This window comes from Epinephelus lanceolatus, chromosome 10 (genome assembly GCF_041903045.1).
Source record: "Epinephelus lanceolatus isolate andai-2023 chromosome 10, ASM4190304v1, whole genome shotgun sequence".
NCBI classification, from domain to species: domain Eukaryota; kingdom Metazoa; phylum Chordata; class Actinopteri; order Perciformes; family Serranidae; genus Epinephelus; species Epinephelus lanceolatus.
In genome coordinates, this window is record NC_135743.1 from 40,386,046 (window position 1) to 40,400,812 (window position 14,767).

The 14,767-nt window shown below is 39.7% G+C and overlaps 1 protein-coding gene across 1 annotated transcript in view; it reads right to left on the reverse strand.

Moving 5' to 3' along the window:
* Positions 1-14,767, reverse strand: part of ascc3 (activating signal cointegrator 1 complex subunit 3) — a 257,950-nt gene that overhangs the window by 222,542 nt on the left and 20,641 nt on the right. The window contains exon 5 of the mRNA XM_033639918.2: positions 3,256-3,373. Within this exon, the coding sequence (XP_033495809.2) occupies positions 3,256-3,373 (118 nt within the window). The remainder of the gene's footprint in view (positions 1-3,255; positions 3,374-14,767) is intronic.

The window sequence follows — 14,767 nt, forward strand, 5'->3', positions numbered from 1 at the left end:
CAACACCTTGCACGTGTCAGCCTTTCCTCTCTTAGTATGACATGATATTCTATCATTTCTCTTATTCATGAGAGGTATTTAATAAGGGACAGAAATAGAGAACCTGTCTGCAGGGTAAAGGAATGCTGCACAGCTCAAACAGCATAGTGATGGACTGACCATGATGGGCAACAAGGGTTTAACCAAGCCCCTAAGAGGTGCACTGGGCTTTGAAGCCAATTTTCATAGTAGCCAAACAAAAGAATTTCATCTGTCACGTGATGCCATTGGGCCCAAAAAAAACAAACCTTTTTGTTTTCCCACTGACTTAGATTGTGAAAGAGAAATCTGTAAATCAGCGAATACATTTTTTGTAGGGATGCACCGAATATTCGGTAACCGAATATATTCGGCCAAATATTGCAAAAAAACACACATTCGGTATTTGGTGGAATAAGTTAAAAGCAAGGCTGAATAATAGCGCCGTGTTTTGATAACGCAATCAAACAGCGTACCCTGACGGGCGGAGTAAAATGTCGGCAGTGTGGCGATCCATCCGTCACCGCACTCGCATTTGCGACTAAAAATAGTTTTGAGCGAGCAAAATAGGCTTAAATCATTCCGCACGCTGTGCGAGCAGCCTACAGATTTCAACCAGCAGCAGAAACAAAAGGCGAATCCCACCGATTGTGGGTTGAACGGGGGTCACAGACACAGACAGTAATGTATTCCTGTCAAATACGGCGGCCATCGGCTTACCGGCGACGGAGAAGTCGGCTCCAATGACATCCTCTTCTTGGCGTCATGACTGCCCAAAAGTACCTGAACAGCCGAGCCAGCCGAACACAGGTATGTGACGTATCAGAGGAGAAACGAGCCGTTCACAGCAACAGCAACACACAAACCTCACCGCACTTTAGGGACTGTTCTTTACTTATGAAGGGACTTGTCAGGGGAGGAGGGTGGCTGGTTGATTCTTATTTTATTTATTTATTTTATTTTGATCCCCCCCTATGTTCATCACTGATTGATGCTGTTTTTGAAGTATGAACAAGTCAATAAGTAATTTATTCCATTGAAATATCATTGATGTATTATAGAAAAGTGATTTATCTTTTCATGACAAAAGGCACATCTGCCTCATTTTTGCTGTGATATCATGATACTACTCAGAACCATGATATTTTCATTGGTATCGTACAGTGGGATCCAATTTTGGTACCGTGACAACACTAATCTGGAGGGGGTTCATCTGCAAAAACTAATGAAAAACTAAACAACGATATTCGGTATTCGGTACTCGGTATTCGGCCAAGCGTTTAATATTATTCGGCTTCGGCCACAAATTTTCCCATCATCCCTATTTTTTTGAGCATCACAACCCCTGCAAAATGACTGACTTCACCATCAGAATTTGATCCACTCAGTCCAATTATATTTGGAAAGTCTCAAAGAGTCGTATGACTAAATCATTTTATCCGCATTCAAGTTAACAGAGCACAACCAGGAAGTAGCCTGCTGAACTGGTGGAAGTCTCTAGTGCGCCTACTCTATGATCCACAAAGTGTCTAAGCAGTGCCGATCATCCAGGTAATTGTATATGCAGCAGTGGAACTTTTTTGGCTTCATGCACCACTGAGCAACTTATATAGAAAAGAACAAGGTCCTGCCTCCAACACTGTGGTTCTCTTTATACATCCATGGGTTTAACGTAAAGCTGGTAACTTTAAACTTAACTAAAGTATTTGTATTCTAATAGACACTGGAAATAGGCACGTTTAATTGTTTTAAACTGCTGTCATAGAAGTATGGGTTTAGCTCCTCACAAAATTTACAAAATAACAAAATAAAAAAACAAAAAAAAAATGTCCAATGTAAATATTAACACTGAAATAAAGAGTCTAAATAAAGCCAAGTGACTGTTTGAGGGCCAGGCAAATGACTGATAGAAATAGAACAGGGGTGTTTACAGAGTGGGAGCATACAAGTCAGAATTACATAGGGCCCAAAATTTGTATATTTATTGTATTTGATTGAATTTGAAAATAAATGTCAAGTGCAAAAAACAGTCCAGTGTAAGAGTCTAAATAAAGGGCTGTTAAAGGGCCACGTAAATGACTGATGGAAGTAGAACAAGAGTGCTTCAAGAGTTGGAAAACACAACTGGGGCCAACTATATACTTTGTTGGGCACCTCTGTCTTTACCAAACTACTTGTGGAAATTGGAAGAATTTTCATGTTACTAATTACCAACATGGTGAATTTGCACAAGATTTAAATTACCAGCACCGAGGGCTGTGCACTATATCAATAGTATAATGAAATCATGATATGAGCTTAGATATCGTCTTAGATTTTGGATTTTGTAATATCATAAGCATAGTCTTTTCCTTGTTTTAAAGATTGCATTACAATAAAGTGAAGCAATTTTCTAAACTTACCAGACTGTTCTAACTGGTATATTATTTGCCTTTACTCACTTAGTCATTATATCCACATTACTGATTATTATTTATTTAAAATCTCATTTCAAAATATTTTGTGAAAGCACCAATACTTAACCCCTCTTTTTCATGGCAATATCGATATCAAGGTATTTGGTCAAAAATATTGTATTTTCTCCATATCACCCAGCACTATTATGATAAATCAACAAAACCTCCACAATATAAACATATAAAAAGGATTTTATACACGTTTAAGGTTTTTTTTTCCTCCTGTAAAGAGTTTAGGTGATAGATAGTTGACAATAAATAATGATGTCATGAATATACCATGGCAGATCAGCTGTTTAGTCTGATTACACTGAACAACAACTCTAAACTGGGTTTAAACATACGGAAATGAAACAGCAAAAGACCTTCTGTAAATGATCTCCAGCATAACTTTCCCTTGAGCTGTCAAACACACTGCGGCACCTTTAGGGGAGACTCTCCACTATAAATAAAAAGACCTGTTATGGGCACCTCTCTGTTATCATCTTGCTTCAGAAAGCAGTCTGTAGTCTAATATAAGCTAAAACAAAACAACCTGCCCAATAGCAGTAAGATGTACACAGCCAAGCTCTTTTTAAGGCCAAACATACACAAAATATTATTTGATTTTGTATGACGATAACAAAGGGGGGAAAGACCCTAAAAACACCTCAAGACCTTTAGAATAATCTTTTTTATGTACATAAATTCATATCTGGTATTCATGACTACTTCAAATTGTCAATACAAGAAGAGATTGTGTAACCATGGAGATGACCTGGTTGCCATGGGGCTGTCTCACCTGGTGGGTAGCCAGTCCTGTCAGGTGGGATGGCGAGGAGAGAGTCGACGATGGCCGCCCTTCGCTGGAGGAGGGTGGAGATCATCTCCAGCCCCTCTGGGCCCAGCAGCTCGAACAGCTGGAGGGAGAGAGTGAAGAGAGGGGAGATGAGGGGTGAATATCAGTAGCTGCAAGCCAAAAATACAGTCATCTACTGTAGCAGCAAACGTACTACCATGCACACACACATATCCAAACATGTATACACATCCTATGGCTCACCAATACCCCCAACACGCTTCTACTGCCAAGGCTGAGCACCTGGTAATTACCATCCGCCTGGTACAGAATATGCTCTGCCGCTTAGCCTCCCAAACATAGCCACCTGGCACTTAGCAAGTGACAGAAAAACAACAACAACAACAAGAAATCCTGTGCACAGCAGCAGCAGCACACAATTAAAACCTTAGTAAAGACAGGGCTGGAATATCATTGGGCGATGGAGGTGATGATGAAGTTTGTGCTCTCTAACTGGAAAATAGCAGACCTGAAGACCGAGGATATGTAATTTGAATTTGTAAAACAATGCAGTATTTTTTTTTCCCTCTCTCCTTTCAGGCTTGGTTTCAGGATGGAGGCATGGCTTGCTCTTTCAGTCTGTCCTCCCTTGGGAAGGCAATAGACAGCACAGCAGGGAACTAAAACAACAGACGCACTTTGATGTCAGGTCAGCCATCGTCTTTGTTGGGGTTATCTTTGTTTCCCTCGGTGGTCTCTTTTATATCTGTTCTAAACTTCTATTGGTCTCTCTGAATGTCTCTGTTTTATTAGAGTTGAGTGTGCTGTATGTCGGCAGTGGGTGGGTGGGAGGTGATGGGGAGGGTTGGGGTTTCACCTGCTCAAAGGGAATATTTTTTTTTTTTTTTTTATGAACTCTCATGAATTCCGTCCTTGGAGTTGAGTGATTAGGTGTGGCTTCTGCCGAGACTGAGAGGCAGACTTTCTCCTTCAGATGGATTCTGTACAGTCCGCCATCCTGCAGGCAAACCCAGTTCCGAAGCATTAACTGTATAACAACTCCACATCCATAAGGCCACAGGTCAGGAGTGTAACTGTCTGTGTCCTCTGCTCCTTTATCTGTAATTAAATATTCAGCCTGGCCTGTTCAATTTTTCTGCTGGTAAATGGAACAACTTAAGCATTATTCGGACTGCGTCGGACTGGTAGGAGCTGTATCTCTCCTGAGGCCAATTCAACATGAACCAAAATTTAGAAAGAAATGCACCTTAGATTCATTTTAAACAGTAAAGTGTTTATTGTACCTACATTCATTACAACTCATATGATTTAATTTAATTTAATTTAATTTAATTTTAATTTTATATACTTTTTATAATTTTATAATTTTACACACACATGCACAAACTGGACCTATACATGCACTAAGTGGAGAGATGTCAGAGTGGGCTGCCCATGACAGGCGCTCTGAGCAGTTGGGGGGTTCGGTGCCTTGCTCAGGGGCACCTCGGCAGTGCCCAGGAGGTGAACTGGCACCTCTCCAGCTACCAGTCCACGCTCCATATTTTCGGTCCGGACGGGGAGTTGAACAGGCGACCCTCCGGTTCCCAACCCAAGTCCCTATGGACTGAGCTACTGCCGCCCCCATATGATGAGACACAACATACCAGGATTTAAATGTGCAAAAAGTTGTCTATTATTTCTACCATACTTTGGCCAGTGTTTGTGAAAAGAAGTATTTAGGCATAGATGTATAAAAAACATTGTACATTAAAATGGGAAAAAAACAATAAAAACATCCTTTGTAGAATTTCATGTTGACAGTTCAAATATATATTATATGAATAACCTTTTCAAAGAGAACATTTATTATAAATAAGGGGCTACTCCTCTGCTTATTCACAGGTCCCCAAGTGCAAGCTGCTGATTAAATAGCCGACTAATGTTCGAACTGAAAGTCACAATATGTCAAGAGTTGGGGTGGAAGGCTAACTATAGGCTTTGGAATAAGCAATGCCATGAACTCCATGTTCAGAAGATTAAATTACACCACTCTGCAGCCTTTCTGATGAGTTATTGTCTTGTCTTGCCACACACACAAATACGTTTTTGTTTTAAAACAGCTAATATAAGTGATCATCAAGTCTCTTCTGTAGTGGAATTAATATCACATTATGCATGTATACTCTTATCGTGATGGCCCACCAGCAGATGGAGACATGAAGACATGAAATAGAATGCTTTTCAATGTATGTAATATTTATTCATTGTGCAAATTAAGAAAAAACATGTTGGCTGATTCTGATAGTTCATTTTAAGGCCAATATCAGACAATACCAATGACATGCCAATGTTATCGTGCATCCCTACCTGAAATGCACATCACATGACCATTCACATACACTGGGCATGTGCATACCATTGTAAACAAGAAGCAGATTATCCACTCTGCAGTTGGTTCACAGATGTATAAAGAGAACTGGATAGATGGTTTACAGCAATGCCCTGTTCATTCCTATAAAAGTTGCTCAGTGGCTTATGAAGCCAAAAATGCTTGATTTCTGCAGTATGAAATTACCCCGATCTTCTGCATCACTAGGCCCACAGAACAATGGCACGAGAGGCTTATGCTAGCCGAGTGGCTAACATCTTTAACCTTAACCTAACTTGAATGGGGGAAAAAAGAATTTTCTTGCGGCTCTTTTAGACTTTAGAAATGTTATTGGACCAAATGAATCAAAATCTGATAGTGAAACAAGTCATTTTGTGGGGGTTGTGATGTTAAAAAAAACTATCCACTGATTTATAGACATCTCTTTCACAATGTAAGTCAAAAGGAGTCTTTTTGGCCCCATGGCGTCATGTGACAGACCTGAAAGTTGTAATTCCAAGGTTTGGCAACTTTGTCAAATTGACTCTTAAGCCTGACACTTTTCCTGGTGGTTGGTTTGGTTTCTTGGTTTCAGAAAATGCTATGGGAATGGTTAATATTAAGCCCACAGATTTCTTTATTTGGACTGACGATGAGGTGGAAATTATCCTGAAAGAAACACATGAATATAAGGCAGTCAAGGCAGCAGCTATAAGCTGTTAGACTTGACACGTTGTGACTGATAAGACCCAATCAGAAAGTGAACGTGGGTGTCTGCATCATAGTTTCCAAAATTCTCCATTTCCGCCCATCCAGACTAAAATGCAACCTCTGATTCTCAAACTAAAACAGGGTCAGCAGTGTTCTGAAAGGTCTCCATTTTACTGGATCAAAACAAGTGGCAATGTCTGAGGCTGAAAAATGAAGCCAACGCGAAGGTGCCAGTTCCTAAAATGGGCACTTGAGGTTGGCTCCAAAGCAGAGTCAATTCCTATAGACCCCTATGTTAAAAATTGCCCAACTTTACAACAGAAATAAGCATGTTTACAGCCTGGTACAAAAAAACAGTTTTGATCTGAAAAGCTCATTTCAACAGTTATGACAACTGTACAAGGTTTTTTTTTTTTTATTTACAACTCACCCATCTATATTTCATTAAGGCCAATTCTATTTCATTGTATTTAAGGGTGGGGTAGCTCGAGTGACAGGCTGTCTGTGAGGCGTCGCCACAGTTGTGAGTCAGATCCACCCCTCGCTCACAAACAGCTCCAACCTCTCGCCCAAACACTTCTGACTCCAAAGAAACCAATATAGTGACGGCCAGAATATCTTACCCAAGGCTTCAAAATGTCAGTCCACAAACCGATGGGTGATGTCACGGTGGCCACGTCCATTATTTCTACAGTCTATGGTTCCAAAACACTGGAGTAGTTTGGAGGCTAGGCATAAACCTAGCAATAGTTGCGTGTTTTAAGACTAAAATGTATTAGTGTGGATGTAGCTGTAAACACACAATGCTGAAGCCCTTGTCCAAATCAATTACTGTAACCTGCTTCTACTTGGCAATAAATAAATGACTTCATAATGTTTGAAATGTTTTGATGCTAGTGTCAATATGATATCTGAGTTTCAGTACCACTACCAAAACAAACACTTGCCAACTTAAAAAAGTATGTTTATGTACAAACCCTTTTATTGTTTAACAAAAGAAGACAAATGATTAAAATGTTAAATGTCTAAATATAAGCAACCAGCTGTTCAAACACTTGTTTGACATCACTTTCAGGCCATCTACACAGGACACACATCTTTTCAGCTTTTCAGTCGTCCTTCTGATTCAATTTTAATCACTGTCAAGGTTTCACTTGTACTTTCCTGTGCATAACTACAGTGCTTGTGCAGTCTGTTAGCACTCTGAAAACACCTCCACAGCAGTACAGCGGCTGAACGCTTCCAGTGAGACACTGATGGAGGCTGTTGCGCTGCTGACATTCTGCCTGTATGGAGCCTGTGTAGACAAACTGTTTTCTGCCAAATTTGATTTACTTGTAAAACCCATTTCTGTTTTTAACAAAATGAGATAAACTTCTTAAATGTTTCAGATGCAACAAAAATAGCTGTACAAAAATGTTGCCAAAAAATGCTGTAAAGATTAAAATCATGGCTTAGATAACACCTGATGCGGCCAGAGGAAAGGCTATGTTCTGTGCCTTAAAATTTTAAGGTTACATTACATAACTTTCATTGGGCAAACACTTTTGTCCAACAACTTACAGTAAGTGCATACAAACTTAGGAGGATGAGGAGTTATATGTAATAAAAAGATGTCAGTACAACCCTCACAAACAGAAATAGGCCATGTCCACTACAGGGATTTAACACCCCATAACTCAAGGTGTAGCCAGAGTTACAGGTCCTGTTTTTGTTTTCACAGTACTCCCTTATCTTTGGAGGTGAGTTTCGTGAACAGAAATTGCAGCTCTGCTCAAAAGGTGGAACTAAATCTAAGTCCAGGTATTCTCTGGCGGGGGAAGGAAAGCAACAGCTGGTTTCCAACATGGCAAACACAGCAATTAGTAACACAGGACTTGCGTTTAAATAGGAACTGAAAGGATGTCTGTTTCAATATAGAGCTGATATTCTGATTCAGAATATCTGACGTGTGTTTTGCTGCAATGTTCTGCATTTGTCTGTGTAAATTAGGAATGGGTATCAGTACTCAAAACCTTTATGGTATCAACCAAGTAACCCAGGACCAAGTAGTACAGATACTTTTCCAGTCAAATGACACCAGCAATCAAAGTGTTCTTCCAATCATACAGTCTGTGGTGTCTGTCTGTCTGTGGTGTCTGTCTGTCTGTGGTGTCTGTCTGTCTGTCTGTCTATCTTTATCTATCTTTATCTATCTATCCATCCATCCATCCATCCATATCTATCTTTATCTATCTTTATCTATCTATCTATCTATCTATCTATCTATCTATCTATCTATCTATCTTTATCTATCCATCCATCCATCCATCTATATCTATCTTTATCTATCTATCTATCTATCTATCTATCTATCTATATCTATCTTTATCTATCATCCATCCATCCATCTATATCTATCTTTATCTATCTTTATTTATCTATCTATCTATCTATCTATCTATCTATCTATCTATCTATCTTTATCTATCTATATCTATCTTTATCTATCCATCCATCCATCCATCCATCTATATCTATCTATCTATCTTTATCTATCTTTATTTATCTATCTATCTATCTATCTATCTATCTATCTATCTGTCTATCTTTATCTATCTGTCTATCTTTATCTATCTATCTATCTATCTATGTTTTGTATCTGTCCTTTTATTGTGTCTTGTATTTTTATTGTACTGTGCTATGGACTGCCTCTATGTCCAGAATAAAGTGTTGAATTGAATTGAATTGAATTGAATTGAATTATCTATCCATCCATCCATCCATCCATCCAATTCAAGCTTCAATTTATGTGATTCACATGGCACTGAATGAAGTAAAAGAAAAAAGGGTATCAAATAAAGTACTCTGTTGGCATCAGTATCACTTTAAGGGTACTGATACTGATATATTGGTATCGTAATTTTTTTAAATGATGCCCATCCCTAATAATGATGTTTGATATGTACATGTAAAAGCAGCACATTGAGATTTACGTTGGCCCCCATGTCCCCTTCTTAATGATGTTCTGGTTTGCAGCTGCGATGGACTTGTCAGCTCCCTTACAGTCAAGACACACAGCGAAGATTTTTTTCAAAATCTCATACTGTGTCTAACTTGAGCAGATCATAACATATCAGGTACTGAATTGATCTGAAGATGTTCTGCTTCAAAATTAGACTAAACTCTTTTCTATGGATGTCAGTTTTTGAGCCATGACAAAGGCCAAAATGTGGCCTGCAACAGACGGTAAGGCTTCTTGTTTTCAGCCAAGACAGTTTCTGGAAAACTTGCAGCCCCTACCAGCCAGTTAAGGGCAGTAAGGAGTCAGCAGTCAACGACGGTATAAAAGAGTCAATAAAACAGGGCATTTAACGATTGTGAATCACCGCAACCATGAGAGATCCTTGAGTGTGCAGTCATAAATGTGCATACAAAATATTAGGCTGATTGGCCCAGTAGTACAGGAGATTAGCTGTAGACGGACACACACACACACACACACACACACACCCACACACACACACACACACACACACACACACACAACCAAACGCATGATTCCCTCAATGCGTACACCTAACAGTTGATAAAGCAGTACTAAAAACCCAGCCCTTATGGGTTCCTAAGGTTTCACATTAGAGCCTGGTGATATGGACCAAAATGTTGTCATAATAAAAATAGTCATATCACTTGATATCCATAATTATCATGATAAAAGTCAAATTGTTATTTCTTCTTCTCATGTGATTCCAATTCAGTTTTTTTCATGCAGTGATTCAAGCTAAGTAATTCAAATTCAGATATAAAAGATTTAAAATCAGTCCGTAGTGACACATATTTCTGCCCCTACACCCCCCTCTCAGAGCCCAGCTACAACCACAAAATGTCAGCAATCGAGGGGCAGCAATGAGAAATAATAAGAAGCAGGTTCTCTCCATTGTCAGCTTTAATGGCACTGAGTGCAGAGCCTTTAGACTTGACTGTTGACTTTGGAGTCACACAGAGGTAGATGCATGGAGAGTCTGCAGGTGCTCTCACTCGCTCTCTTGCACGCGCACACACATACAGGGCATTCTACATCTAAAGATGTCAGTGGGAGAGTTCGCTTCCAAATGTCAACTACGTGAGAAACATTGAACCAACTGTAACCAGCTGAAGTTGTACAATTCTGTACAACTTATATCCCTTCTGCAGAGTGAGAGAAAGAGAGAGAGAGAGAGATAGAGAGAGAGAGAGAGGGAGGGAGGGAGAGGTGCTGCAGAGGAGCAGCATGGACAATATAAAAGCCTTAGAATATCAGGGGAGACGGAGAATGGAAGTGGGTGAAAATGCAGGAGGACAATGATGGAGCACTTTCCTGATTCATAACTAAATGTAAAGGATAGAAAATAAGTGCTGGAGGTTTCAACGGGGTGAGACACAACAGAGGCCTACAGTGATCCTGACCTTTATTTTATATTGCCTTTCTGTCTATTCTCTTCGCTTCACACAGGAGGATGTGGAGACAGATGAAAACAGAAGGGGAAGCCTTCTGCTTAGCTTCTCTTAGCTGTACTGTTATAACAGCTCAATGCCATCTACAGTACGGTTTCCTGGGAAAAACTACCTCCACTGAACTACAATTTTTTACTCATTATGTGGTGTGATTTTAGAGCATATGCACATGTAAATAATAATTTAAAAAAAAAACAACGCTTTATTGGTAGCTGTCATTTTTTATAACTCACTAAACATGAAATCATACAAATATACAAAAACATTTGGCAATACATATCTGTTCATTTATCATGTCCTCCAGCCTCAAGGCTTTCTTGTTAGATGCTGTCTGTCACAGCTTTGCCTCACGCACAGACATATAAACATGTTACCTATAAATATCTGTCATACCTTCAGTTACTCAACATTCCCCACTGCTGGAGACAGAGCGCTCCTAAGAGCCAACCCAGTGGCCAGATAAAAGTTTGGCATTGAACAATGCTGCAAACGACAGATACTACCATTGGCACGTTATTATGTAGTGTAATGTTGTGGTTAATGTGAGGTCAGGTTTAGGCACAAGAATCATTTGGTTATTGTTAGGAAAATATCACATTTTGGCGGCACAATCCCCACTGGAAAAGCAGCTATGAGTACGTAAAAAACAGCTGCTTTTTCTGCCACTATCCTGGCAGGAAATGCAGAGATGTCTTGACAAAAAAACAACCACTTTTCATCGCACTATCCCCACAGGAAAAACAGCTTCCAAACACCCCCATTTGGTGTACTGGACTATAAATTAAACATTCATTTCATTCATAAAGGCATAAGACAGTAAAATGGTTCTAAATCAATGCAGTTCATTTCTTTTTTTTTAATAAAAAAGTTGCAAATTTTAAAACACTTTTTCTCCTTCTTTCTGTTCATCAGGCAGTGAGTTTAATCAAGATGAGTTTGCTTAGCTGGTGGAAGAGCCTGTAACTAGTGCCCCGTTTTCTATTCATTTAATCGAGAACCCCTACCAAAACACATACGTATCTATTAGGGCTGGGCAATCCTGAAATTGATATTACTTTTTTGTCCCTCAGGTTCAGATGTATACCATGTTATGAGAACATTAATATTAATAAAAATGTATGCTCACTGCAATAAACTGTGTTCAAATGTTATGCAGACAAAAGTCTAGCCTGGTTTCCAGAGCTCTGAATCAACACCTGCATCTCAGATTTGTTCAGCCATTCAAATAAGCCTGGTACTGCTCACTGACAGCTGTTTCTCTAGATGGAAAAACAAAGCCACAAGCCACAATAAAGTTGGGTCGAATTCAGGTTATGCCGGTCTGGTCCAGTGTACCGGTTTGAAATTACACACACACCAGCTGAATCGGCATTTGTCATTATGAGAGGTTCTGGCAAATTAAAAAGTAGCCTACATCTGCAACCTGTGATGACTGCCTCACAGTGCTAAATCCAGCTCGTACTGCATTGGTGATAGGCAATATGATTAACATAAGCCCCGGCTGGTGACAGCAACACAAAGAAGGCTCAGTGGAGGTGGGAGCAGTGCACTTTGTGTTTCTTTACTTGAAAGTTCATGTGTTTTTTGGGGTGACATCTCTAAAGAAAACTATAACTGTGCAAATATGGCAACATGGCTGCAGGCAACTCAGTGCTACCCTTTTGAGCAGAACTTTTGACAGACTCCAGGTTTATTTATTTGCTCGCTTTGAAAGCACCACAATGGACAAGCAACAGCTGATTCATTAAGCTGAAATGAGGAATTATCTATATTCTGTATCTGTATCTATTCCTTCTAATTTTACAACAAAAACGGCAGGGGCGGCAGTAGCTCAGTCCATAGGGACTTGGGTTGGGAACCGGAGGGTGGCCTGTTCAAGTCCCCGTCCGGACCAAAAATATGGAGCGTGGACTGGTAGCTGGAGAGGTGCCAGTTCACCTACTGGGCACTGCCGAGGTGCCCCTGAGCAAAGCACTGAACCCCCCAACCGCTCAGAGCGCCTGTCATGGGCAGCCCACTCTGACATCTCTCCACTTAGTGCATGTATAGGTCCAGTTTGTGCATGTGTGTGTTCGGACCTGTGTGTAATTGACAACAGAGTGAAAAATTGAATTTCCCCTCGGGGATTAATAAAGTATATAAAATTAAAAAAAAAAAAATTAAAATTAAAAAAAACAAAGTAAGGTGGCAGCTGGCTGGAGGGACATTGCCAGGTAACTGAAAGTCTTTGGAAAGTGGCCATTGCTAATAGCAACCTACTTGCTGTTGAAAATATTGCATGTCGTTTCCAGTAAATATCACAACATAAAAAAATGTTTTTTGTTTAAAAAGTAAGGGCAGACACATAGGAAAATAGCGAGTAGGCTGCTCACCCATCTTTTAAGTAGTTATGTCTCAAGTCTGATCTCGAGAGACCAGCTGATATTTATGTGGTTTGTTCATATGATGTAACAGTAGTGCATATTTAATACTGGATTCAGTGTGGACAGAGAGCTCTGATGTTACGTGATTCAACATGATAACCAGACGCACATTTGCTGTTAAGAGACAGTGTCATTATGTTCCACTCTGGAGCAGCTGCTAACTCAAGTACAATACCTGCTAATATTCGGTATACCAGTCTGGTCCAGTGTTTGACTTATTATCAACTGGTCTGAAAATTCTTCCACCAGCCCTACCCTGAGCCACAAGAGTGTATGAGATGGTACAGGGTTTTGTAAGTTGACTTACAAAAATAACAACTCTTAAATCCAAATATATCTTCAAAAGTTACCTGTTCCAAGCAACCACTGCTGCTAATTGCTTGTTTATCAACTAAAGATGATATTGGGGGGACACCAATCAGTGTCCCATGGGGCAAAATAACAACCCCTGCCAAACAGAAAATGCTGACACGAGTACGATGTTGGGCTAAAAAGTGAGAAAAAATTATAGTGCAATTCAGTATAATCATCAAGCTAACAAAACTCTGTATGCATGTAACACAAAAACTTGTTAGTTTTATCTTTCCTTTTTGAAAAATTGCTCAAAACAATTAACTAGACAATGTAAAATAACTCATACAATAAATGAAATGATCATGAAAACAAAATTTCACTTCAATGTATTAATACTAATGAATAATCACTCCCTCAAAAATCAGTCCCTACTGTCTGATTCTAGACCTAACCCATCTCACTGCCGCTCCACAGCTTAATAATATGATCTCATCTCATCTTTCTATCCTCTACATTGTTAGGTATATTAGGTTGCTTAAAGCCGCTGTCTTAAAGCTTGACCTCAGCTTTTATGACGCACATGTTTAGTTGCTAATAATTCCAAAGTTTCTTTATTACCAATGAAGGTCAAAGCCATGCAGAAAGTTGGAAATGTCTAAAAGGGTCTGGAGGTAAAGGCCAAGGATGACTTGGTTTAACAGCGAGGACATGATAAACCCAGCATCTGGATCAAACCCAAAAGGCTTGCTGTTGAAGGTCAGGGTTATAGGATCGATAGGAGCCCCAAGATACTAAATGTACCATTAGGACGGGTCAAACTTCATGTCACAGAAATACCATGTTGAGAGTTGACTTGTCATTTTTAAGTTCAAGTTCAGTTTGATCCCTGAAGTTCTCCACCAGGTCTTTATCAGAACAAGAGCTGCCTCTTCAACGGCAATCTCATTTTGTCAGTCAAATCTAGCAGTTTTTGGACAAAGATCAACACAGAATAACAGCAATGCAGGCTTTAAACTTATATAAACTATTCAAACAAGTCTTAGTCAAAACTCACTGCATAACTAACTGTGATGGAAAAAGAGAAGTGTGAAGGAAACAGAGGGCAGGACATCTTGTTTATGTTGGTTGTTCCGATGCTCTCAGCTCTGGAGTTAGCCATGGTGTAAGCTAAGTCAGTGGTACAACCTCCTGTCTTGCAGTCCAGTGTGACTGACTCTTCAGCTGACAGAGCTGCCCAAAG